Source organism: Podarcis muralis, chromosome 9, assembly GCF_964188315.1.
Source record: "Podarcis muralis chromosome 9, rPodMur119.hap1.1, whole genome shotgun sequence".
Classification (NCBI taxonomy): Eukaryota; Metazoa; Chordata; class Lepidosauria; order Squamata; family Lacertidae; genus Podarcis; species Podarcis muralis.
In genome coordinates, this window is record NC_135663.1 from 53,588,396 (window position 1) to 53,615,455 (window position 27,060).

At 45.5% G+C, this 27,060-nt stretch overlaps 1 protein-coding gene across 1 annotated transcript in view; it reads right to left on the reverse strand.

Annotated features, from left to right (window-relative positions):
* The window catches only part of USP46 (ubiquitin specific peptidase 46), a 33,143-nt gene extending 15,866 nt beyond the window's left edge, over window positions 1-17,277 (reverse strand). The window contains exons 1-4 of the mRNA XM_028743225.2: window positions 16,656-17,277; window positions 4,543-4,623; window positions 1,621-1,834; window positions 309-538 (exon numbers count right to left, since the gene is read on the reverse strand). Coding sequence (XP_028599058.1) covers window positions 309-538; window positions 1,621-1,834; window positions 4,543-4,623; window positions 16,656-16,691 — 561 coding nt within the window. The 5' untranslated portion in view covers window positions 16,692-17,277. The remainder of the gene's footprint in view (window positions 1-308; window positions 539-1,620; window positions 1,835-4,542; window positions 4,624-16,655) is intronic.
* Between the last annotated feature and the right edge of the window lie 9,783 nt (window positions 17,278-27,060).

Here is a 27,060-nt window from a genome sequence, read left to right on the forward strand (position 1 = left end):
CATTCAGTGCAGAATATTGAACTAGATGGTCTGACTCAGTATAATGCAGCTTCCCATATTTGTATGCAAAGAGACAAGGTTGGGGAATAATTTGTCCTTGTCTTAGGAAGGTTCAACACGGGGGGGGGGGGTGGATTAACCAACGTTATCCAAAGCCCCAAATAAATATACATAGACAATAGCTGCTTTACTCCATAGAAACACTCATATTTCTTGAACGGCTTCATAAAGCGACATATTTAGCTCTACAAGCTGCTATAAAGTAATCTAACTATTTTCAGGAAACCACCAACAAGCCCAGTGCTTACAGTTTCACAGTTCAAGCATCTCGTTTCATTAGTCAGCGTTCCCTGAAAAATCTCATGCACCCAGGTGAGTTCTTGCTTGTTGTTCTCTTCCGCTTCGTTCATGTTGCCGTTTTTCAGTTTGCCGTTTTGCTTTTCCTGCTTCTTCTCCTCTTGCAGAATGTCGGCGACGGTATTCAGTAAGTAGTTTAAAAACTCATGGGCGTCTTGTTGCATGTAGTTGTCAAAGAGATCTGTAGAAAAAACAGGAGGAAGGCATATACAGTGGTACCTCGGGTTAAGTACTTAATTCGTTCCGGAGGTCTGTACTTAACCAGAAACTGTTCTTAACCTGAAGCACCACTTTAGCTAATGGGGCCTCCTGCTGCCGCTGCACCACGGGAGCACGATTTCTGTTCTCAACCTGAAGCAAAGTTCTTAACCTGAAGACTATTTCTGGGTTAGCAGAGTCGGTAACCTGAAGCCTATGTAACCCGAGGTACCACTGTATTTAAGCAGCACCTCCTCCCCACAGCCTGAGAGCACAGTCCGCACAGGGCTGTCTTCACTTGCTTGCCCACATGTGTGGTCCATGCAGCCACAAGGGCATCTGATTGCTCACCTGTCATTTCCCTTGGTGGTGATTTCTGCCTCTGCCCCCTCACTCACCTTCTGGTGTGACAGGGAGAATCTGGGCCCAGCAAGACTGCCCAGAGAGAGCACAAAAGCAAGCAAGGAGGAACCCTTGAAGGAGTAGCCACCTCACCCTCTGAATTGCATCTCCCCCTCTTTCTCTGAGCAGTGCAGCAAGGAAGATTGAGCGGCCACATTGCCCAGAGAGAACTACAGTACGGCTGCACCTTGGTTTTCAAACAGCCTCGTTCTCGAACGTTTTGGCTCCCAAACGTCACAAACCCAGAAGTGACTGTTCCAGTTTGTGAACTATTTTTGGAAGCCAAACATCCGACAGGGCTCCCAATTGACTGCAGGAGCTTCCTGCAGCCAATCGGAAGCCGTGCTTTGGTTTCCGAAGGCTTTGAAAGTCGAATGGACTTCCAGAATGGATTCCATTTGACTTCCAAGGTATGCCTGTTCTAACTTCTGCCTCTGTCCTCAACAGGGAAGGACTGAGCCTCACGGGGGCTGCTACTGTCTCTACTCCCTTCTCTGGCCTCTGTCTCGAGGCAACACAGAGGACTGGACAGCAGAACTGACCAGAAAGCATAGGCATATCTGAGAGGACACCCACTCCTCCCTCCTCTCCTCTCTCGGCAGCCTTCCAGAACGGTTTGGGATCAAGGCCATGGTCTGAAAGGATGTGCGAGTCTATACTTGCCATTCTCCTTTCGTAACCTCGAGATGAACTTTTTGGGTGGAATCACTCCAACTTTCTTCTTCTGCGTGGCAATACTGTGGAAAAGGTCTGCAAGGCAAGTCAGGAGGTTTTCCTTCTTTTTCTGCTGGGCCTTGTAGGACAGCACATTTTCCCGAAAGGGCCGGCAGAAATACAGGGCTTGCAGGACGGAGTTGCAGTAGCACGTGTTTCCAAACTGCAAAATAAAAGTGGGGACGGGAGAGAGCAGACCATGAAGTGCAGCTTAGTGCAACACCCAATATCCTATCTCCCTTGCCTCGGTATTTTCTCCTCTCGGTAGAAGAGGAGAAATCTATAACTGTAGATTGAATGTAGGTCAACGGGTCTGTATGTGGAGCTTCAAAGTATTACTCTTTAGCTAGGAATAAAAATTATGTAATGCTAAAACAGGCTTCTTCAGTTTTGTTCTGGTGTCAGGCGTAACATGGTTTTAAAAACAGTAGGCCCCTTCAGACTTGGTGCTTTTTTGTGGGTTCACAGTAAGTGTGCAACTTATGCAGGGGTTACACTCTAAAGCCAAATTCATGTATAGTCAAAACCTATTAGGTTCAATGACAGGCGGGACTGCCAAACTCAATTTTCCTGGAATGTTGTTGTTGTTCTTAGAATATAAAAAATACGACAAAACATCAAACATTAAAAACTTCCCTAAACAGGGCTGCCTTCAGATGTCTTCTAAAAGTCAGATAGTTGTTGTTTTCCTTGACATCTGATGGGAGGGCGTTCCACAGGGCAGGCGCCATTACCAAGAAGGCCCTGCTGGGTTCCGTGTAACCTCACTTCTTGCAGGGAGGGAACTGCCAGAAGGCCGTCGGAACCCCACACCCTTTCTGCTATCATCATCATCATCATTATTAGCCATGCACGTAAAGCTGAATGTGCACAAGTTAAATGCATGTAAGTTGCAGGCTTTCTGTATTCTGCAACACATAATTGATGGAGTAATAGTGCATTAGTGCCAGGTTTTTACTGGACCATCCACACATCATTCTGCTTCATGGTTGTTTTGCAATGCTCTTCCAGTATTACTGTATTACTGGATTTCACTATTTTTCATTATAGCACAACGGGTCACCCACTTGGAACACTTGTGGAATAAAATGTTACAGGGTTTCAGCAGGAAGCTACAGGACACGCACTGACTGGAAATGATGTGGGACGTCCATTCCAATGTTTTTCCAGGTGCAAACAGTATTGAAAGTGCCATTGCATAAAACTGTCCCATTTAGATCACAAGCATAAATAAAGGACTAATAAAAGGCACACCTGGAGAGGCCCAGTGTTACTATTCTAGAAGTTCCCAAAATCGGTATTCAAAGCACTCATCAAAATAACTTTTGTCGGTGACCCAGAGAGCCCTTTACCATGCATGACCTACACCTGAATATATATATGTATTTTAAAAACCTATTATGATAAGGCATAAATGCATGATTTACATGCAGAACTCGCTTCCTTCTTCAAAACAGGGTGGCTGGACCTTTACAAATTCTACTTTACTTAAAGTATGGTCAACATGGTAAAAGTGGGCTAGTTCGGATGATGTACTGGCTCAACACAGAGAGAGGCACATGTAGTTTCTCTTTCCTGCGCACCTGGCATACTATCCATACCTGTGCGCTTGGGGGCAGATCATCTGATCAGTGACCACAAATCAAGGGGAATCACATGAAAGAAAGTCCTGATCTACTGTATACAGAACACATGGATGCACCTGCCCACACCTGTGTCCTATCCTAACCTCAAGCAGAAGCCCACGGGCCAGAATATAATCCACAATGCAGTGTAGAATTACTGACCACTGGAAAACTTCCAGTGAGCAACTTACTCTCAGCAAGTCTAAAGCTGGATGGAGGGCTTTTATCCTTCTTGGAAAATATTACACTTTGCATGTTCTGCCCCTTCCTGGTAGTGTGGAAGGCCTTAAAGGGGCAGTCATTTGGCCTGGAGTGAGCACTCCACCCCAACACCAAGTTCATTGCCTGCCAGACATGGGAATGGAGGTCTTTGGGGTCAAGGACACCAGTTCCTCAGAAAGTTTAGGCTTAGTTGTTGCTGTCGCCAGAAATCCCAGGGGTCCCTGGCTGACAGGCTCTGGCTGAGACCCAACTGTGATATTAGGGTCTGGGCTGGTATGTTGAGTCAAGGTCTGTACTGCTGCTCTGGGTAAGGTTCATGACAACAACCAAACTGCATTTGATTGATAGGATTTATAAACTGCCCTTCCTCTCTAAGGAGCCCAAAGCAGCAAACATATCCACATTATTATTAAAAAAAAATTCCAAAAGCAGTTAAAACATTCTAAAATTACAAATAAATACAAATTTTCATCCAGTGATGTCAGGGTTGCTGGGGAAAGTATTCTGCAGCCACCAAATGCCTAGGCTAGCAAGAAGGTTTCAGATTCCTCCTGAAAGCTAATAATGATGCAGACAGTTGCACCTCACTAAGAAGGGCATCCCACAAATGAGGAGCCACCACTGAAAAGGCCCTGTCACAAGTCACCACCACCAACCAGGCAGCCCCAGGCATGGAGAATGTACCAGTCACACCAGGGTGCACCCAGATTGCCTTTAGACCTACTGAATTAGTCAATCTGGTCCAACAGTGCTCCTTTTATGCTCTTCTCCTGATGTTCCACCAGTGCTGCAGAAGCTACATATTCTCTCGACCTATCCTCCCATAGCCCTTTCCACTGCTGTGGGGCAACATGGGAGTCTAACCCAGCAGGTGGGGTAGTGGAGGGAGGTGTAGCAAAATGGAGGAGCTAGAGGTGTAACAAAATGGAGGACACATCTCCACCTCTAGACAGTACTCCAAGGTGCGACAGGGCAAGTCATAAAATATGTTTTCAGAAACTGACACCACAGCAGTAATACTTACATTGACCAGTCCAAAGTAGTGTTCATTGATTGGAAATTGCTCTGGCCCAATGTCTTTTTCCAGAGCAGAGGCATTGGTGCCCTAGGGAAAAGGAAACAGCCAGTTATTTTAGTTTCAGGTTAAAATATGACACAAGTCTGAGAAATATCCTGAAAGGTTAGGTCGCTTCCTGCTGCCCTCCCCCAAAGCTGTGCCAAATGGATTGTCTGGAGTGTTTTAGACATTTCTGAATACTTACAGCCCAAACGCTGCTCAGCCAATGACATGAGGCTGCCATGAACTCTGTGAAAACCCAACATCCCATTGAAAATGCTTGTTAAGAGAAAAGGGCTGTTATCCAGCATGCCAAGAAGCATATGCAAGCCCCATTGATTTTAAATTGGAAACAGAGCACAGGATCCATTCTTTCCAACACATGACATGGGAATGGATTGCCAACAAAATCTCTCACTCCACATCCATTAACCTGTCATCATCTGGTTCCCAGACAGAGCAATATACAAAAATAAACAGGCCCTCCCCAGGGCTTTTTTTTATGTTATTTGATTTTATCCATCTCTGCAATCTAATCTAACATTTCCTTATCAGCCCTTCTATTTGCCTGATTTGCAGGGGTTGGGAGAGAGGAACCAGAGCAATGTTTTCTCTCTCGCTTGGATGAATGCAAGCGACTCTGATTTTTCCCCAGCAAAATAAATGCTTTCAGAGAGCTGGAACGGCTGAATGAAAATCAGAAGAGATAATTGCGGAGAGCTTGTAGGCTTGAAATGTAAATCAACTTGCTTGCAGTTGGCAGCCAGTAATAAAAGTCATAAGCATTTGGGTTTGATTCTTTTTTTAAAGTTTCATGCGCCGGAACACTTTCCCTATTTTTGAACCTTAGGCTGCAGATGTTTTTGCATATCCCATCCCAGCCGTTCCCACTGAGAACAAAGGGCTGTATTGAATTTCGTCAGGCACACAGAACACCTCAGTTCCCCAAGACACCTGAGCCTTTCCTGAAGAGGGCAAAGGAAAGGCAGACAATTGTGGGTGACTCCAGTTGCCCTGGAGCTGAGCTACTATGAATCTGTATTTCAAATTATATCATTTGCATCCCAGGGAGGATCAGGCAAAAGGGGTTTTTTTTATCCAACCCATCCATCATGCTGCCATTAGCCCTGAAAAAGGAAAAGCATTCCCAGAGTCCAGTTGACCTAACTTTCCATTGCTGCAAAGTGTACCAGGATTACTGATTTTGAAAGCGTTTATCTATGACACAAAACTACAGGAGGGAAGAGATTATATCGCCTTTCCTAAACACACCATGGTCAGGCAACCTGGCAGCTTAAAGAATAAAGGACATGCATATAGAACGCTTATACCCATTTAGGATTGCATGTAGTTTGATCTCTATACATAGGGATGGTCCTGAAGACTTCAGAAGGAGAAATCCGTAACTCAGGTGAGAAGCAACAAAACTTAATACAAAATTGTATTTGTCATTTTGCAGCAGCTGTACTGGCCTCTTGGTTATTTCTTGCACCAAATTTATGTTGTTGTCGGTACCCTATAAAGTTCTTTGTGGTCTAGATTCCTGTGTCCCTTACCAAGTGTCTATCAGCACTGGAAATGTTTCTTTTTATGCAAGAGGGCCTGAAAGTATAGGGTGCTTCGTGCACAGGCCTTGTGGCCGCTTTGTGTATGACTGGTTTCACTAGCTTGTAAACCATCTGACAGATTTATGTCTTAAAATAAACCATTTCACAGAGACCCTCCTCTCTCACTGATGTCATCTGCTAACTTGCTAAATACAAAGATGTAGGTCAGGTCCTTTTCTCCCACTTTTGTGATCTCTCTTACAATTGTGAGTGGCTGCTTTTCTTCCCCTGCAGCTACTTGTCATTCTATTCCCTTGTTGAGGTTTACATTGTCAGTTTCTATTTGCGAAGTTTTCATATTCTCTTTCTCTCTGTCGCTCTGTCTCTCTCTCTAACACACACACACACACACAAAGTTTGTGTACACATGCCTACACTCATTCTCCAGCAGCTTATTCATTAGTCATGTGTTTTCAAAATTTCTCTCTTTGGCTGATTGGCATCCAATGGGCTTTTAAAATGGGTTGGGGAGGGGGGTTATTGGATTGTTTTTGTTTTATTATGTTTTTATTATGTACTTTACAGTGGTACCTCGGGTTACATATGCTTCAGGTTACATACGCTTCAGGTTACAGACTCCGCTAACCCAGAAATAGTGCTTCAGGTTAAGCACTTTGCTTCAGGATGAGAACAGAATTCGTGCTCCGGCAGTGCGGTGGCAGCAGGAGGCCCCATTAGCTAAAGTGGTGCTTCAGGTTAAGAACAGTTTCTGGTTAAGAACGGACCTCTGGAATGAATTAAGTACTTAACCTGAGGTACCACTGTATTATGTAATTTTTTAATATTGTGTTTTTATGTTGTAACTGCCCTGAGACCTGCAGGGCAGGGCAGTATACAAATTTAATAAATAATAATAATAATAATTGCAGTGTAGATGTATAGTGCAAGGAATCAATTTATTTTTTTGCTCCTCTACTGCTTCTGAACAGGCTTGCTATTTCCAGACCTATAGACTGCACCTATAACTCTGTCCTTGGTGCTCAAGTACGTACTGTAGTCCACCCATTCAGTTTCTTTTTCTACAAAAACTAGCATCCTGCTTGCTGCCAAACATGGGATGTTTGAGCAGCTGCTAGGATCTGCCACTGTCAACCCTGTATCTGCAAAATTCTAAAAGTCTGAGGTGTAGTTGCCAGGCTTTTTATACATCCAAAAATCAGGCCATACACTTTTCAAAGACTGGGTTTAAATAATAATAATAATAATAATAATAATAATAATAATAATAATAATAATAATAATGCCCAGAAGTATACAACACAGAATCACAATCAATGGAAGGATTTATTCAAGTCACAGATTCTCATTGCAGGGATTGACAAGCATTGGAAACAAATTGGCATCTCAAGTTGCTATAATGTGTGCAACAGCATCAGGAGCTATTATGACATGTTGAAATTTGGCACCAAACTCAAAACAGATAATTTTAGCTATTGTTCAGAATCCCAGGGAGGAATGAAGTGTGGGAAGAAAAGCCAGATTACTGCAGGTGGAGAAGATTATATATGGCAGCAATCACTCTCTTTCCTTTTCTCTCTCCCTCTCTCTCTTTCTCTCCCTCTGCAGCTGAACTGCAGCAACCGCTTAACTTAAAGAGTCTGAAGCTGCTGAACTGGAAGATTATGAGTGATGCAGAGAAATGTGCTGCAGAGGATTTGGGAAACAAGTGACAACACATCACAAGAACATCAGAAAAGCCCTGCGGGATCATAGAATTGCAGAGTTGGACGGGACCCTGAGGGTAATCTAATCCAACCCCAAAAAGCACATCTAGTCCAGAACCCCACAGTGGCCAACAGGGCAATAGCTCTCTCCCACTGTTGCTCCCAGTTGTTCCCACCAGCTGGTAACCAGTGGCATGCAGCCTCCAAACTCAAAGGTTCCATATAACTATCATGGAGGGCCAACCCTACCATTAGGCAGAATAAGGTGGCTGCCTCAGGTGGCAGATTCTGGAAGGCAGAGGACAGTGATAGGATTTTGGAAGGTAGAGCAGGCCTGCCCTTTGTCCCCTAAGCTGACCTACCGTCCTCAGGTGCAGTGGAAGACACTGGCGCATTGCTTTTATCAAACTTAGACTGCATGCACACCATACATTTAAAATGTTCCCTACCCACACACACACAAAAAATCCTAGGAACTGTAGTTTAAGGGTGCTAGGATCTCTGAGGGGTAAACTACAGTTTCCAGGATTTGTGGTGTGTGCTTTAAATGGATGGTGTCTACACATTGTCTCTCAAGACAGATGGATGCCAACAGCACACCCTAAAATTCAATTGTCAGACTGATGCGTTTCTGCACATAGAATGAGCAGGGACAGAACCATGTCCTCCACTTCAGACGTCATCAACATGCAAGGGATCACTCTTGCCATCATGACTAGAAACCGTGGAAAGAGATTCCACAATTGCCACCCAACTGCTTATTGGTTTTCCTTCTAGAAAGTTTGCAGACAAAGCTTATGCGAGTTTGGACTAACCTACACTGGTCAATTAGTCCAAACTCACATAAGCTTTGTCTGCAAACTTTTCAGAAGGAACCGTGCGCTGCTCTGGTTCGCCAGAAGTGGCTTAGTCATGCTCGCCACATGACCTGAAAGCTGTACGCCGGCTCCCTCGGCCAATAAAGCGAGATGAGCGCCGCAACCCCAGAGTCCGTCACGACTGGACCAAATGGTCAGGGGTCCCTTTACCTTTACACTGGTCAATTAAAACATTAAAATGTGTTATAAAAGTGTGACACCAGAGGGTGCTGTAGAGAAATTGCATTGAGAGTTATATTATGTGGGGGGGTTTAGCATTGTTGCCTTTCAAATCAGTGTATATCCTTTGAGAATGTGAACAAACACATAACGCACAGGAAATCTATTGCTCCAGCTGCTGCCCCACATATCACTGATATTGTTCTGGAAAGTCAGGGCTAGCCCCGTCTACCTGGCGAAACTGGAATACTTGTCACAAGAAGCAAGTCCTTAGTGGATGGAGTCCCACAACCAACAACCACGAGACAAGCAAAAACTGGAAAAGGGAGCAGCTAGCAACACAGCAAGATATAAAAAGAGGAACAGTGCCTATGAAAGAGTGAAACTCATCAAGGAGCACTGAAGGACCACAGATAAAAGGAGGGAGCAGAACTCCCGTCAGGCTGTGAGATGGAAGTGACACATGTTGAAATCCTCCTTCAATATAACAAACCCCTCTGCCAAAACCAGTCACTGTTCTTCTAGCATTCTCAAGGAGCCCATATAAACGGAACTACACCAAATGCACAAAACTAAAATTGAACTTTGCCACACCCTCATTGTGGCCAATTTCCATAGCATGCTGGTCAGAGCTCTAGCATGCTAACTCTTCCTTAAGCTGGAAGGATTTTCATGGAGTTATCACTTGATCTAGCCACAGGATTCAAAGATATCAAAAGTAAATACAACTAAGTTTGAGGACTCGAGTATTTCTAAAGCTGGCGCCAAACACCAGGTCAGGCTGCTGTATTTGGGAGAGGCCTATCTTCGTCCTTTTTCTTTTCCCAACTATTTCAAAATCTGGACTCCCAAAGGAACCTAGAATGAACTTAAATGGCTCAGGCCTTCCCTGCCTCTTTTATCCAGTTGGTGACATCTTGGTGCATGCAATGAGGCCAGAGGCCTCCCCATATATTGTGCACATCTTAGCCTGGCTCTCCCTACTTTGCTGCTGCATCACATCCCAAAACTCCTGTTGCGCATCCTTCCTCTTTCCAATTAGTGCAACACTGCAAGTTCTATGTGCTGTTGGGTTTCCTAGTTGGTGGATAAATTGACATGTCCCTGGGTCACAGGAGGAACAATTTTTTTCTCTTTCTTTTTTTAGCCTTTCAGCTTTGTATTTTAAAAAATCCCCAAAGCCCTCACGACCTTGCCATCTCCTTTTGTAATGATCCATCTAGTTCTGAGCCCAGGCACAAAATGCTGTTGCTTTGACTCAGGATACAGGTCTAGGCTTTAAAGTTGCATTTCTGAGCTCTCTCTCTCTCTTTCTCTCTCTCTCTCTCTCTCTCTCTCTCTGTTGGCACTTTCTGTGGGAAAACCCATATTTTACTGCTGAATCAGAACAAACAACCAGGTTTTCTGTGAATTGCCATTTGCTGTGATTCAGCAGTAAAACACAGGTTTTCCCAGAGAGAAACAAAACTGCTCTGACACAAAGCTCTCACAGGCCTGTGCCTGGAAAGCATGGTGCAAAAGAAAGTCTGGATGAGCTCCAATACCCTTGACATGAAGAATCCTTTCTTTTTGGTGGGGGCGGACCTCCTTTCTATTTAATATGCTGGAAAATAGATTTATTTATTTACTTGTCAGAATTAGAAGCTTCATCCTTATATCCCCACAAGAGTCCGAATAAATTCTGCCATTTCAGGAATGGTCTAAATGCTCTCCATCATGAGGATTCGCTCTTGTAAAAATGATCATCTTCAGGCAACCAATGGTAACTAAACAAGGATCCTTCTGGTTGCTCTGACAAACCAAATTCGATATGTCTAATTCCCCAGCGTTAATTCTCAATTTACAGTATTCATTTCAGGTGCACATGATAACATAATGTTTCCAAGTGAAACAAAACAAAAATCAATAGGAGAGTCCAGGATTCTTTCCTCCCAGTCAAAACATGGTTTCTTAAATAGTGTCGCTTATTCCAGGAATTCTCAACCTTTTAAGCTGGGTGTGACTGGGGACCTCAGCACAGTTCTCTGTACGGCTGTTTCTGGCAATGAAGGCAACTGAGAAAACTCATTTCAACAAAATATTGGCAAGAAAGAGGAGGGGATAGTGCTCATGACTCTCAAACAGCCTTGCAAGTGACCCCAGGAAGGTCAAGACCCCACAGGCTTAGAGGTGCACTACGTTATAGGAAGGATCCATTGTCCACCACTGATGAACGGCGCATATGACATCATCAGCAAGGGACATGCAGGCTCACCGCAAGGAGGGAAGATAGTGGCTGTATCTAGCTGTTCTTGCAAGAACCTGAAAATAAGGGGGGATAGAAACTAAAACAGAAAGATGTTCTGAGGAATGGCTTCAGATATTGTACTTGGATACTTCCTTTTATTCTTAATATTTTTATTTATTAAATTTCTATACCGCCCTTCCTCTAACAATCACAGGGTGGTTTGCAATATACAAACACAAAAATATGAAACATAGGAGCAAAAAACAGTACACTCCAGTTTCAAATGCCACAAAGCCAATTTTCCCACCTCTCCTTGAATACAAGTTAATTTTTACCACTAATGAAGCAAACATTTTGACTGAAGATTTTGCGGCTCTAAACAGGCAATCAAAATCCCCAGCAGTCAGATTTGGCTCCCGGCATTATTTTTATTTTTTATGTAATTTTATTTTAATTTTTATCCCAGGGATGGAGAAAACACAGACCCTTGGGACTTTCTCCAGGCCACAAATCCTCTTGAACCAAGCCCTTCACCAGCCTTCCTTGAGTGCTTCTGCCTGTCTGGAATATGTCCTTGAACTCTGAGAAATCCTATTGCTTGTCTGGATGGAGGGCAGTGAGGGATGTGGCGTACTGTACAAATATAAAAGCCATTGCTCTGCCCCGTTTAGTCTCTGTTCCAACTCATCAAAGCCCATTGTTCTGTTGCGACACACGCAGAGCAGTGGCAAAGCCTTCTCTCATGTCTAGGATGTTGTTGTTGTTTTGCTTGGTTTGTGGCAGGGGGGCAGTAGAGCCATGGAGCTTTTTGTAATTGAGGCTGAAAGTGAGGATGGGGGACAAGAGCTTCCATGGGACCCAAACAGGCCTGATTTTTGTTTGCCCCCAACAAAGAAATCCCAAGAATGTTTTTGCACTGCAAAAAAAAACGTGAGGAATTTCTCTGTGCCCCCCTACTGTTTCAAGGCGGCTTCCTACCGCTTCAAAGGAAGAAAGGAGTCTCTGTTATTGCTCTTCCAACTACAGAATCATCAAACGGCATGAAGGGAAGCAAAAAATACCCACCCATGTTATGCTGACTGCCTTTTCACTAACACAGAAAAGAATGGTTAAATGGGGGGAAATCATTCAAACATGTAATCCTCCACACGCATTTTACAGCTCTAGGAAGACTGCACTGTGGACTTTTGCTGAACATGCAGATGGGCTCATGGGTGTAGTCATGGGGGGGGCGCAGGGGGCAGCTGCCCCCTCCAATTCAAGTAAAACAATAGAAATACTTAACTCACTGACGAATCATGTGGGATCTGCCCCCCCCCCCAAGTCCTGGCTACGCCCAGGGATAGGCCATAAAACACACACAAAACCCATTTCAGGACTAGGTACTGGATAAAAAGCTTGCATCTCCCCAAGCAGTTTCTCACACACTTCAGTAGACAGAGCCCCTGCTCAGAATTGTAGAGTTGGAAGGGGCTACGTGGATTCAACCCACATTGCTATGTGAAAAGGTAAAGGGTCCCCTGACCGTTAAGTCCAGTCGCAGACGACTCTGGGGTTGCGGCGCTCATCTCGCTCTATAGGCCGAGGGAGCCGGCATTTGTCCACAGACAGCTTCCAGGTCATGTGGCCAGCATGAATAAGCTGCTTTTGGCAAACCAGAGCAGCGCACGGAAACACTGTTTACCTTCCCGCCAGAGCGGTACCTATTTATCTACTTGCACTTCGAACTGCTAGGTTGGCAGGAGCTGGGACTGAGCAACGGGAGCTGACCCCATTGCGGGGATTCGAACCACTAACCTTCCGATCGGCAAGCCCTAGGCTCTGTGGTTTAGCTCACAGCACCAATTACTGTTGTTGTGAAGATCACTTTGCTTACCTACAGCTTTACACAGAATTGTCACAAACTGCATTTTTGTTGCCATTTGGACACACAAGTTTACAAATTCTCTCTCTCTCTCTCTCTCTATATATATACACATATATGGAATTATCCTTTTAAGGGCGAGCTTGTTGATGTTTATTTCTATTTTAATTTTATTGTGTTTTCATATGCTGCAATCCACCCTGGAACCTTCAGATGAAAGGAGGGTAATATAATAAAATGTCAACAATAAGACACACAAACACAACACCAGTCAACTGAGGATAACACTTCATGTATCTGGTAATGCAGACTCTCGCTAGTACATGAAAAGTAATGCCCTAATAAATATGTTACAATGAAATCCTATACATGTCTACTCAAAGGGAAAGGGTTATTGAGTACAGTGGGACTTATCCCAAGCAAGCTTATATAGGATTTCAGCTTTAGGAATTAACTTCAGAGTACGGTACTTTTAGTCCTGAAGTTGCCACACGCCTCTGTTGTTGAAAGGTAGTTTTTGGCCACTAAGGAGAAGGGCAGAACATGTATTATCATCATTCTATTTCCCAAGTCACTTTTTTTTTGGTATATGTTTATGCAACCGTGAGTCATTTAACTGTCAAAATAAGAAAGTAAATTGGTCCTTCTAGGCAAGTGGTGTGTGTGTGTGTGTTGTGCTGTGCTGTGTTGTGCTGCGCGAGTCTCAGAACCTGTCCTACTACTGCATCTTGAGTATCTTCCAAATTAAAGGCAAGGAAACCAGACCAGCTCACTGCTTAACAGCACACACAAGTTCTGTCACGAAAGGAAGACACCAGACTAGAAATGAAATACAGGCTGCTTCAAGGCCCACATTTTCAGAACCCCTTTTGACTTCAATGAGCAAGCGATGGAGGAATCAGCTTGAAGACTCAGGTCTTACACTTCCTGTTATAAGCATGTGTTGGGACCACAAGGCTGGTCCATCATCATATTTCGTGATGTGCTCTCATATATTATTATTATTATTATTATTATTATTATTATTATTATTATTTATACCAAAGATCCCATGGCAGTTCACAGCATAAAAATACAGAAAACCATAAAGTACATAATAAGAACAAGAACAAAACCAACCTATAACTCCCCACCCCCACCCCCCCAAAAAAACATTTTAAAGGCCATAGACTGTTTATCGGCCAAAGGCCTGGTTGAAGAGGAACATTTTTGCTGTATAATAAAGGTGCCAGATGAACCTCCCATAGGAGAGCATTCCACAAATGAGGAGGTGGTCCTTGAGCAGTTCAAGGCTTTATCAGTCAAAACCAACACTGTGAATTGGACCAGGAAGCTAATTTACAGTCATTGCTGTCAGGCCAGGATCGGTGTAATATTCACACACCATCTTACGTCGGTGAGCAACCTGGCTGCTGAATTCTGCACCAGGTGAAGTTTCCGAACTGTCTTCAGAGGCAGCCCCACATCTAACACATTGCAGTAATCTAACCTAGAGGCTATCAGAGCATAGACGACTGAGGTTAGGCTATCCAGACAGGGGCACAGCTGGGCCACCAGCCAAAGTTGATGGAAGGCACTCCACGCCATTGAGGCCGCCTGAGCCTCAAGCGACAGCAAAGGATCCAGGAGGACCCCCAAGCTATGTACCCACTCCTTCAGAGAGAGTGTAACCCCATCAATAGCAGGCAACCTCCCATCCATACAGCCAAGGGAACCACCCACTAACAGTGCCTCAGTTGGCTCTCATCCAGTCCATTACCGAGGCAAGGCAATGTTCCAACACATCCACTGCCACAGCTGCAGATGTAAAGGAGAGGTAGATCTGTGTGTCATCAGCAGATTGCTGACCATGTGCTCCAAAACTCCAGATAACCCCACTCAGAGGTCTCATGTTGATAGGGGATAAATTGAGCAGCACTTTTGCACTTTTTTTTGACCCAGAACTCACCAGAATTCAGTTACGGCATCTCTCAGTTGAGTGTCATTGCCAAGGGAAGTGTTCATAGTGAGTTCCGGCACCTCTTTTTCTAGCAAAACAGCACTGGCCCTGAGGAACCACACAATGAGGGTTCCACAGGACCAAAGAACGTTCCCCAAGCATCACCCTCTGGAAACGGCCATCCAAGTGGGACCAGAACCACTGCAAAGTGGTGCCACCCACTCAAACTCGGACAGCCACTCCAGAAGGAAACCATGGGCAATGGTATTGAAAGCCAGTAAGAGGTCAAGGAGAATTAACAAGGACACATTTCTCCTGTCTTTCTCCTAACATCATACAGGGCGACCAAAGCAGTTTCAGTGCCAAAACTGGGCCTAAGCCCCAACTGAAATGAATCTAGAAAATCATTTTCCTCCAAGAGTGCCTGGATCTCATCTGTGACCACCCACTCAAGAACCTTGCCCAAGAAGAGGGGATTAGCAACTGATGGGTAGTTACTTAGATTTTCTGAGAGCAGGGAGGGTTTCTTAAGGAGTGGTTTTTACCACTGCCTCTTTCCAGCAGGCAGGGACCACCCTAGCTATTGATGCCCTCCAGTCTAAGCACTACACACTGGTAAAGCAAGTACCGGTAGTTGTTTTTCACACAATCTGTTACCTACAGACACACAAGGAGATGACTCACTGGACCTGGTGACTTTTCACCCTTTTGGGGGGGGGGACTTGCCCACACCCTGCAAAATATTGCAATTCATTAAAGAGATACTACTGTACAAGTTTTCCTGCAACTAGTTTGCATTGCCTCTCCTCCACCCTTCAGATAAATGACACTTTTTATCATCTAGCTGCCAATCTACAAAGGAGAAAAATGTTTGGAAAATGTTGACACATTAGGTCAAGAAGTTTAATGCAAAAACTTCATGGTTAACTAAATTTCTAAGAGAAGAAGAAGAAAACTGATCAAAGCCCAGCATCTAACTCCTGATTTATTCGTTTCACTCAAAAGAGAGGCAGGTTGAAGGCCATATCTCTTAGCTCGGCTTATTCACAGAAGCTTAAACAACTCTCATCTGGACGAGTTCCTTTTGGAGCACATGCTTCCTTGAGGGACTAGCACTGCCCAGACGGAAATCACATGTTCATGTTTGAACCTGCCCAACATGTTTGCACGCTGAAAAAAACAATTCCTCCCTTGTTTCCAAAACCCAGTAATTCAGATCCCTGGCTCATCCGCACCTAGCACTGTACACCCGGTATTCTCCTGTGCAAAAAAAAAGCAACACTGTGCAAACTTTCAAGGACGCCCCCACCTCCTCCCCACACATGGTTCAGATGCCCACCTCCAGCACCCCGCCCACCGGATCAGCAGAGAGATCGCCTGCATTTCGGCAGCTCCTCCTTCCAAAATGGCCCCGATCCTGGGAAGGGATTACTCGAGAGCAAGTCCTACTGGGCTGCAGTGGGCCTTTTTACTCCCGAGTTCAGTGTGGCCCAGGATTGCAAGCCTGAAACTCTGGCAACCAATTCGGGGCGGGGGGGGGGTGAAGCCTTGCCCTCTCTGCACGCACCTTTCTGTGGATTCCGATCTCCCCATAAATGGGTGGGTTGTAGTGGGTGGGGAGGCGGAAGTGTGTGTGTGTGTGTGTGTGTGTGTTTAGTGTGTGCGGGGGAGGATTGTGCGGCTCTCTCCCCCGCCCCGTGCGCCCCTCCCGCCCCCAGCCAGGCCGAGCAAGTAATACTCACCATATTACAAATGGAGGCGATGTTTCTGACAGTCATGAGTCTAAAGGTTGCAGTGATCCCGCACCGCCATCTTTATGAGGTGAAAACCGGAATGGTCATGGCTGGGGAGGATCGGGAAGAGGCCGGGAGGAGCAGGGAGAGGCGGCGGCGGGGGGGGGGGGGAGTGGAGAGAAACGGAAGCTCTGCCGAGGCGGGGGGGGAGGGGGAGGGAGAGAGAGAGAGATCGGCTGCTCCGCCTCGGGGCTCTGCAGGATCGGAGGCAGAGGACACCCACCCACCCCCTTTCCCTGCTCTGCCGGCTAATTCCGCCGCTCCCAGACCCGTCCAGGAACCGCTGGGGGTGGCCGGGGTCTCCCTCTCAGCAGCAGCGCGGCATTTCTGGGGGCGATCGGCTTCTCTCGTGGGCGCGCAGCCGCCACCAGGCGAGCGCGGATCAGCGGCGCTGGTTTCCAGCAGCTGGGACAGGCGCGATCTCAATCCCCCCGCTTTCCTTCCTCCTCCTCCTCTTCCTCCTCCTCCGCCTCCTTCCCCCGCAGCGGGTGCTGTTGCGCCTCTTCCCTTCTCTCCATTGCAACGCAGCGCCCGGCGGTCAACTTTGACAGCGGCCGGGGAAGGGGAGGTCAGGGCCGGGTGAGTGGCGTCGCCACCAGCCAACCGCCCCGGGAAGGGGGCGCGCCGAGCAGCCAATGCCAGAGAGGCGGGAGGCGGGTTCCGCCAGCTACGGGTCAAAGGGGCACCAAGGGGTTGGGTGTTTTTCCCATCCCCACGTTCAAAGAGTCAGGGATCTCGCCTCTTTTTTTCCTCTTTTTTCCACGTTTTAGGACGCCAGGGCAAGATGCCGGCTTCAGATCCTGCAGGAGCAGCACTCAGAAGGGCGACACTTGAGCACACGCGTGCATCAAGTGATAGGGAACACTTGATGCACGCGCGCGTGGGGAAACGTCCCCGTTTCGAGGGCTGGGAGAGCTTTCCTCTCCGCTGGAAGCTGCGCATCCCTCGCGCCGCCTCGGATGCAATTGCTTTCCCAGGCGAATCAGTTCTCACATCCTTGGCGCAGCCAGTCAACTGTGCAGTGATCAAGTGCAGAGAGGGACCCAGTGAGGCATGTGTGCATGTCTTGTAAAGCAGACGTTTGCTTTTGGAGAAAGAAACATCATCTCCCTGGCTGACAAGGACAAGGGGGAAATGTTACTGATCCTGCTCTTCCACCACCAGTATCAAGAGACATATATAACCAAGGCCACGCAGGAGGAGAGGTGCCCAGTGCGTTTTTAAAAATGCAAGAGATCTGTGGCCTGCTGGTTCTTGGGCAGCATTCTGTTCCCAGAACCCACAAGCAAGACATGAGTGAAATAGCACCCTCCTTCTTAAAGAATGGTATATAAAATGTCATGTTTGCAGCCTGAGAGTTGAATCTTTCCCAGTGCTCTTGGGGGGGGGGGGCGTTACTCAAGGGTTCACAGGACCAGCAGCTTTCCTCCCTCCAAATGTTAAAAAGTACAGTGGTACCTCTGATTACATACTTAATTTGTTCCGGAGGTCCGTTCTTAACCTGAAAGCGCCACTGCTGTGCAATTTCTGTTCTCATCCTGAAGCAAAGTTCTTAACCTGAGGTAATATTTCAGTGGTTACATTCGCTTCAGGTTACAGACTCCACTAACCCAGAAATAGTACCTTGGGTTAAGAACTTTGCTTCAGGATGAGAACAGAAATCGTGCTCCAGTGGCAGCTGGAGGCCCCATTAGCTAAAGTGGTGCTTCAGGTTAAGAACATTTTCAGGTTAAGAACAGACCTCCGGAATGAATTAAGTACGTAACCAGAGGTACCACTGTATGACACTTACCCAAACTCAGCCCTCCAGAAGTTTTTGGACTACAACTCCCATCATCCCTATCTAACAGGACCAGTGATCAGGAATGATGGGAATTGTCCCAAAACATCTGGATGGCCGAGATTGGGGATGCCTGTTGTGAGAAGCTTCAAGGTGAGTACTGGCACCTTTAAAAAAAAAAAAAGCACTGATCTTACTGGCTTTTAACACTGGAAACTGGTCAATATCCCCCATGCTTAAGACACACAGGGCACACTGTGTGATGCACAAAGGTCTGTCTGCAGCATCTCACCCTTTCTTGCCCCTAGCCTCTGCCATCTGAGGCAACTGCCTTGCTCTGGTGGGGCAACCCCGGCAGCAGGAGACATCATATCACCCCAACACAAACATTTATCACTGGAGACAGTTCATTCATGCATTCTCTTTCAACTCCCCAAGTGTTATGGGATGAAGGAATGGACACATGATTTATTGGGGGGGGACAGAACCGACTTATCTGTAATGCAATTGGTCAGTCCAGGTTTTTTTATTTACTTGATGGGAGGGCAGCTGCACCCCTGCACCCCCTGGCTATACTCATGGATGGACAGGAGTTTGCAAAGTGGGCCTAGTGCAGCCGATTCTGCAAAGTGTCTTTGTTTTCAGAGCGTTGTGCTTGAAGCGATGCCCTGTGATGTGTTCTGGCTGATTCATCCCTTACCATTCATTGCTTGCTGTTGCAAATCTTGAATGATGAAGTGTGATGTGTGATCTTAGGCAAGTTTACTCAGAAGTCAGCTCCACTGAGCTCAGTTCATAGAATTGTAGAGCTTAAGAGTCTCATGATCTACCGACTGAGCTATCCCAGCTCATTAAATGTACACAGAACCGCAATTGTGCAGCGCAATTCCACATATGATTATTTGGAAGCAAGTTCCACCAAATTTATTGGAACACTCTCCAAAGGGAATGGGAATGGGGCTGCAGCTCAGCTAGGTGATCTGCACTGCTGCTAAATGGGCAGCTGCTACACCAAGGCTTTTCCTTTCAGCCCGCTTTCAAGTTACAGCTGTTTACTGGATTAGTCTCAGCCAGCATGGTCAATTACTAAGCAGTATGGTGGCACTGTGGGTTAAACCACAGAGCCTAGGACTTGCTGATCAGAAGGTCGGCGGTTTGAATCCTCGCAACAGGGTGAGCTCCCATTGCTCGGTCCCTGCTCCTGCCAACCTAGCAGTTCGAAAGCATGTCAAAGTGCATGTAGATAAATAGGGACTACTGCAGTGGGAAGGTAAACGGCATTTCCGTGCGCTGCTCTGGTTTGCCAGAAGCTGCTTAGTCATGCTGGCCACATGACCTGGAAGCTGTACACTGGCTCCCTCAGCCAATAAAGCAAGATGAGTGCCACAACCCCAGAGTCGGCCACGACTGGACCTAATGGTCAGGGGTCCCTTTACCTTAACCTTATGGGAGTTGCAGTGCACCAACAATCTAGTTCCCAATCCCTTTTTTAAATACTGTATTCCACTGTAAGCAGCATCTAGCACCTTCCATTGTGTGCTCCACCCCAGTTGTATGACCAATTTTGCTTGTAGAGCAGGCTTCCTCAACCTCGGCCCTCCAGATGTTTTTGGCCTACAACTCCCACAATCCCTAGCTAGCAGGACCAGTGGTCAGGAATGCTGGGAATTGTAGTCTCAAAACATCTGGAGGGCCGAGGTTGAGGAAGCCTGTTGTAGAGCATCACCCTGGTGTGAGTTTCTGACTATGTTCTGCTTCTCTCTCACCAAACTCCTTACTCCACCCATTTTGCTCTCCTAGCCAGCATAAGGATCCACCACTCAGTGCGAACTAGCATCAGTGATCTACTGTAAATCCAGCATATTTTGTTTGTGTTCCAGTTTAGGGCAGTTTTACTAGTGATCCATTCCTGCCCAACAGACATACCATAACTGGAGGCTAGTTTAAAATATTAGTTCACGTTAATAAAATTAGAATTGATTTTCTTTCGTCATGCAGTGGTATATACTTGCCCTTCAACAAAATAACATTTTTTTAAAAAGATTCAGAAACTAGTAGAAGAGCATTTCAGTCTCTCAGAACACTCTGTTGCTGACCTTCAAGGGGTAATTCTCAAACAAAGGAAATTCAAAAGGATATACCCGCATGAAACCACTAAATCACAACTTATCAAGATAAAAATCCAACCCGATCACTTGGGGGTTAATAAAGACAACAGGTTTGTTTTATTCCAATACAGTGGTACCTCGGGTTACATATGCTTCAGGTTACAGACTCCGCTAACCCAGAAATAGTACCTCGGATTGAGAACTTTGCTTCAGGATGAGAACAGAAATCGTGCTCCGGTGGTGCGGCGGCAGCAGGAGGTCCCATTAGCTAAAGTGGTGCTTCAGGTTAAGAACAGTTTCAGGTTAAGAACGGACCTCCAGAACGAATTAAGTACTTAACCCGAGGTACCACTGTATAGGTGTTCATCAGCTTAGCAATGCCAGGATGTTTGCATTATTACAAATACATCGCCTCACAATCTTGTTTGCTGAATGTCTTTGTTTGCGTGTCTTCTTTCAATTTTTCTTGAGGAACTAACTGTAAACTCTGGTTTAACTACCACTGATGCTAAGTTGTTTTGTTTTGTTTTTTAAAAGTGGAGGCTTGGGGGGGGGGTCAACTCACACCACAGTAGGTTTGTTGGTCTTTTAAGATGCTGTGACATTGTGTCAAATACAGCTGCCCCTCTGAAAACTAGTAGCAAATAAGTGCAATGTTGGCAGGGTGCATATCACAAAGACGTATTTTCTTTTTTAATGGTTGACAAAGAAATGTTGGGAAAGCAAGAAATTTTATTCTTCAAAATAATATCAGGAGGATAAGAACACTGAGCAATTGTTCTCATTGTATCCCTTCATAACAAACAAAACAGCCTTGTGTTTCCTTTCTCTGGTAAGACAAAACGAACTATTTATAACACAACTGTGCTTATATAATTTTTATTGAAAGGTCAAAAGAACATTCACCCTTGCATTTCCTTTTCACAGCCTGCTGCTCATTTGCCTCCAAATACTCCCAACCAAAATGTTATCAGAAAATATCCATTTTGCTGTGGGTGGTTGTAGTAAGAGCCTCAAGGCCATACAACTACCTGGACTAGCTAGCATTGCTTCGCCTTATCTACATTTCAAGATCATGCGTAGAATTGGAGCTCAAAATCCATGGGCCACGGACTTCCCCACCCCTCCAAAAGCACACAGAATTAATCCAAGAGTGAAGAGCCTGAGCAACAGACAGTATGAGCACGCTGACCCCATCAGCTCACCCTGTTCCCTGGCAGGTCTACTAGCCTGGCTAATGTTGGGCTGTAACAGAACTGGTGGGAAGAGTGATGGGGGGTGTGGCTTGCTGCCAATTGTTAAGACATCCATGGAATCAGAGAATTGTAGAGTTGGAAGAGACCACAAGGGTCATCTAGCAATGGAGGAATCTTTTGCCCAGTGTAGTGCTCAGACCATGACTCTTGAGATTAAGCTTCTCATGCAGGTCATCTGAAACAAGAACAACCAGAAGCTGATAGTAGGGCATAACAAGTTTATCACTGCCTTTGCTTGTTGTTTCATGCTGTTGCTATTTGTGGGGGATGGATGGTGGTTCTCAGTGAGACTGTGGGGTTCCAAGGGGGGAGGTGTAGCATTTATTCCAATCTCTCGGTGAGAGCTTGAGTCTGGGGGACAGCAGCCTGAGTGGAAACAGGCCTGCTGGCCATGAATGCACATGTACTTGATGTCAGGAGCTCAGCCCTACACTCGAGTAGGGCCCTGCAGAGACACATGCCCAACTGGCATGTTCTCTCCCTCCTGGCCGTTCGTTTGGGAGCTTCAAAAGCTTTCTTCAGCCCAAACATCACAACGACTGATGCCAACCGGCACAGGCACACTTAGGGATCTGCAGAGTTTGCGCATCGTGCGTAACAGACCTCAGCAACTCAGCATTTTTGCTAATCTACTTTATTTACATATAAGCACACATGGAGCACTGCAACATGGCTCCCTCTCTCTCTAGCATCAGACAGCAAAGAGAAAAAACAAAGGACAATAGTCCCACTTCATGGAACACAGTAACACAAACATCCTGTCTCCGTCACTTCCCACTTTGTGGAGTCAAAACATACACCTTCATGTGATAGACAACAATCCCATGACTGCAATCATGGAGCAGAAATTCTAACACTTGACTGGGGTCAGAAAACTGGGTGTTTGTTACAGTCTGGTTCTGTAGCAGAGGCTTCTATTGAATCAGGATACTCTTGTATGCTGACTAAGTAAAGTGCATGATTATTAAGCTGGCGTGGTGGCAGCGGCAATGTATGCAACAATGTTTAGCTTCTGTCTTATTATTATTGTTATATATAATAAATTATTTATAATTGTTTTTATATTATGCATTTGCTAATGATATTACATCACTTGTGCTCTAATGATGATATTCTATTATGTCCCTGCTTTTGTTGCTTATTGTGTGTAAGCCGCTTTGGCATTCATCTGAATGGAAAGTGACAAAGGAGGACAATCAGCCAAGAAAAGCAACTTAATTGGGAGTCTTTTTTGTTGTGGTGGCTTATGTGAAACCATTGGGAATCAAAAACCCTTGTTGATTTACTGGCAGCAATATGTAGGAGTTTCCATTACTTTCTGCCCACACCTATAAAATAGTTTTGCTTGTCACATGAATGAAATATGGGCTGATGGACAACGGCACTGCCAAACCTTTTATCACACTCTTTCTTTTCTTTTAAATTAAGCATTGCCCTCATGAATTTGGACAGCATCATGAGTACATGTCCTTTTCCTTTTTTTAAGCTCGTCACTTTGATGATACTGCATTCCTGTCCATGCCCACTCAAGTTCACCTCTGACCATTCATAAAGGTCCACAGTGGTCCTCTTAGTCATAAACAAAGAGGGTAGAAGCCAGTGTTTTTTTTCTATAGTGAGAAGGGAATGGCAGAAGGATTTGTTTTCTGTCTAAGAATTAGACAGCAGGCAGCCTCACACTGACCTACCAAATTCATCAACCAGAACAAGACATCACCAAATGCATAAAGCAGGTTAACACTTTGTGCTAATAGCAAGTTAGGGGCTTTTATTCCTACCTACCTTTATTTACAGCAGCTTTTTGTGGTTGGTCCGATTCTCCATAAATACCCCTGGAATATGATTATTTTATAGTATAGCCATTCCTTCCCCTACCTTGCAACTTAATTACATTTCAAAAAGTTGTATTCCCTGTGCAAATTAGTGCCTTTGTAGAGAGAGTCCCAATGAGACTAACCTTCTTTGTGTACATAATATTTGTCTTTATTGCAGCTGCTGGTTGGTTCAAAAAAATTTCCTGCCTTCTGTGGTGTAAAAGCTTGGTTAAGGTTGCAGCTGTGACCTAATAATAATTTGGTAACCTGCTCAGTGAAGAAGTCATAAATTATACTAGCATTGGTGTCATTTAAAATAGGGGAAATTCAGCAGAAAATATTAATCCTTCCCAGGAACATATGATTCCCCCACCTTTCCTGATAATTGATAAAACATAAATTAACCATAGAAGAGACATATTGCTGTTCTGTTTTTGTTTTTTCAAGTAAACTAGAAAAAGGGGCATGGACAAATCCAGGGCAATTAAACCGATAGCAAATTTAATTGATAGCAAATTAAAATCTCACATGTTCAGAAGCGATATTCCACTCCATATCATTTTTAGTTGCATGTTCCTCTTTCATGGGGGTTGGGGAACAAAATATTTTTTGTCCTAGAGGGATTTGAACTAGTGATTCTTTTTTTTTTTTAATAGTTTATTAAGGGTTTTCTTGTTTTACAGTGTAAGTGTAATGCCTCGTATTTTTTTTTTCATGTAACATTTTTACAAATCCGTTTCATTTGTTGAGGCATTAGGGGGGGAAGAAAAAAAAAGAAAAAAAAAAATGAAAGGGGGTGGAGGGAGGGGAGATGGATGGGGGTGGGGTCGGGTAGCGGTGTTTCTATTATGCTTAATGTATGTAGAGTTTGGTGTCAGCGTGCTTGTGTTGTTCACTTGTGTTCCTTTGGTGGTGAGAGAGGTTGGGGTTGACCTAGGGTGTGATTGTTTGTTTGTGATTGGCTGTGGTGATCTTTGTTTTCGTGTGTGAGTGAGGTGGGTGGGTGTTTTGGATCAGGTTAGCCATATTGATTTGTATGCTGTTGGTGGATTATTGTCATTGTCCTGTTGGGCTGTGTATGTGATAAAGGGGAGCCAGTGAAGGTGTCTTCTTCTGTTTGTCCCCGTGTCAGTTTCAGTTTATTAGTTACGGTAATTTTTCTAGTAGGGCTGTTTCCCATAGTATTTGGTACCATTGGTCCATGCTTACTCCTGACAGGTCTCTCCAGTGTCTGGTTATGGTGTTTCTGGCTGCTGAAAGTAGGTGGGTTTGAACTAGTGATTCTAAGGACATGCTTATACATTTGTGTTGGCCTTAGCAGATAGTACAACAGAGGTCTCTTGAATATTCCTGTGACACTTTGCCTGGTTGTCTGTGCTTTCCCACCCCACTGTGCTGGGGGTGTAGAGCCAGGGAAACGTCCCAGGACCATCTGCACCATTCCTGATTGGTAGGTTTTAGTAATATTTCCAGGGACTGTGACGGGGGGGGGGGCAGTCTGCCCTCTTCACAGTGTTCTGGGATGTTTCTAGCCGTGTCATTCCGTCCTTGTGATTAGTATTGGATACAATGGCAGTTCCTTTGGCACAGTGATGTATCTACCCCCGGGTACAGGATTGCTCTCTGCACCCCTCAAATTTCCCACCATTTGGGGAAGAGGAGGGGTGTAACAACATTTTGAAAGTGGCCTTTAAGAAACAAAAATAGCACATTATCACTGAAGGGCTGACAAGGAGTGCAAAACAGTTCTTCTGCCTTTATAAAATACATACTGCTTCTATGTGCTCTTTTCCCATCCAGTATTTGTGTATGGCAATCTAGAAATGTTAATTGCAGGGCATATGCATTGTGGAAGTCAAATAGTGGGGTGCACTGACAGTATGTGGGCTGAAGACATACTATGAGCTATTTTCAGCATCGTATAATAAGACCAACATGTATAGGGTAAGCATAAATCCATGCAGTAGCAGCAGCCAGGGACTCCAAATTGAAATTGCAGCTCGACTAGCTTTTATTTATGGCTTGTATTCTTCATAAAAGTTCATGGGGTAATTTTGAACGAAGGATAGAAGCGTGTTCATGTTTAGTATTGCAATGCTCTGTGGGCCTTGCTGGTCCCGCTGCACAAAAATCTAGAATTATTTTTGAAGTTGCTTTAAAAAAGAAGAAGAAGAAGAACTGGCATGTTTGCTGCTTTGCTGGTGGAGACAGAGCCTGGCCCAGTTGCAAGATGGCACTTGTGCTTCCAGAACCTTCCCTTCATATTCATGGAAGTGATTCACGGCAAGTGCAAACATCTCGCTGTTGGTGTCCTGCTTACTCTGGCCACAATTAGACAGCAGGGCTTTGCATCTGGCACTTGTTTTCCTTTAGATTCCCACCCCTCTCAAATAGGATGGTTGTGCCCTGGCAAAGTCTGTGGCCCACATTACCGATCCAGACTCAACTACAAATGTCAGTGGCAAGACCAATAATTCACATTATTATAAAAAATAATAATTAATTTACTATAAATAGTGTGGTGCTGATAATGCCAAAGTCACAGGTTTGATTCCCATATGGGACAGCTGCACATTCCTGCATTGGAACAGATGATCCACAGGGTCCCTTCCAACTCTATGATTCTGTGATTTAGAAAGGGAGGGCTGGATTAAGAAGGAAATACTGTACAGTATATATGGGACGCGGGTGGCGCTGTGGGTAAAAGCCTCAGAGCCTAGGGCTTGCCCGATCGAAAGGTCGGCAGTTCGAATCCCTGCGGCGGGGTGTGCTCCCGTCGTTCGGTCCCAGCGCCTGCCAACCTAGCAGTTTGAAAGCACCCCCGGGTGCAAGTAGATAAATAGGGACCGCTTACAAGCGGGAAGGTAAACGGCGTTTCCGTGTGCGGCTCTGGCTCGCCAGATGCAGCTTGTCACGCTGGCCACGTGACCCGGAAGTGTCTCTGGACAGCGCTGGCCCCCGGCCTCTTGAGTGAGATGGGCGCACAACCCTAGAGTCTGTCAAGACTGGCCCGTACGGGCAGGGGTACCTTTACCTTTACCTATATATGGGACGCAGGTGGCACTGTGGGTTAAACCACAGAGCCTAAAATTTGCCGATCAGAAGGTCGGCGGTTCGAATCCCCGCGATGGGGTGAGCTCCCGTTGCTCGGTCCCTGCTCCTGCCAACCTAGCAGTTCGAAAGCACGTCAAAGTGCAAGTAGATAAATAGGTACCGCTCTGGTGGGAAGGTAAACGGTGTTTCCGTGCGCTGCTCTGGTTCGCCAGAAGCAGCTTAGTCATGCTGGCCACATGACCCGGAAGCTGTACGCTGGCTCCCTCGGCCAGTAAAGCACGATGAGCGCCGCAACCCCAGAGTCAGCCACGACTGGACCTAATGGTCAGGGGTCCCTTTACC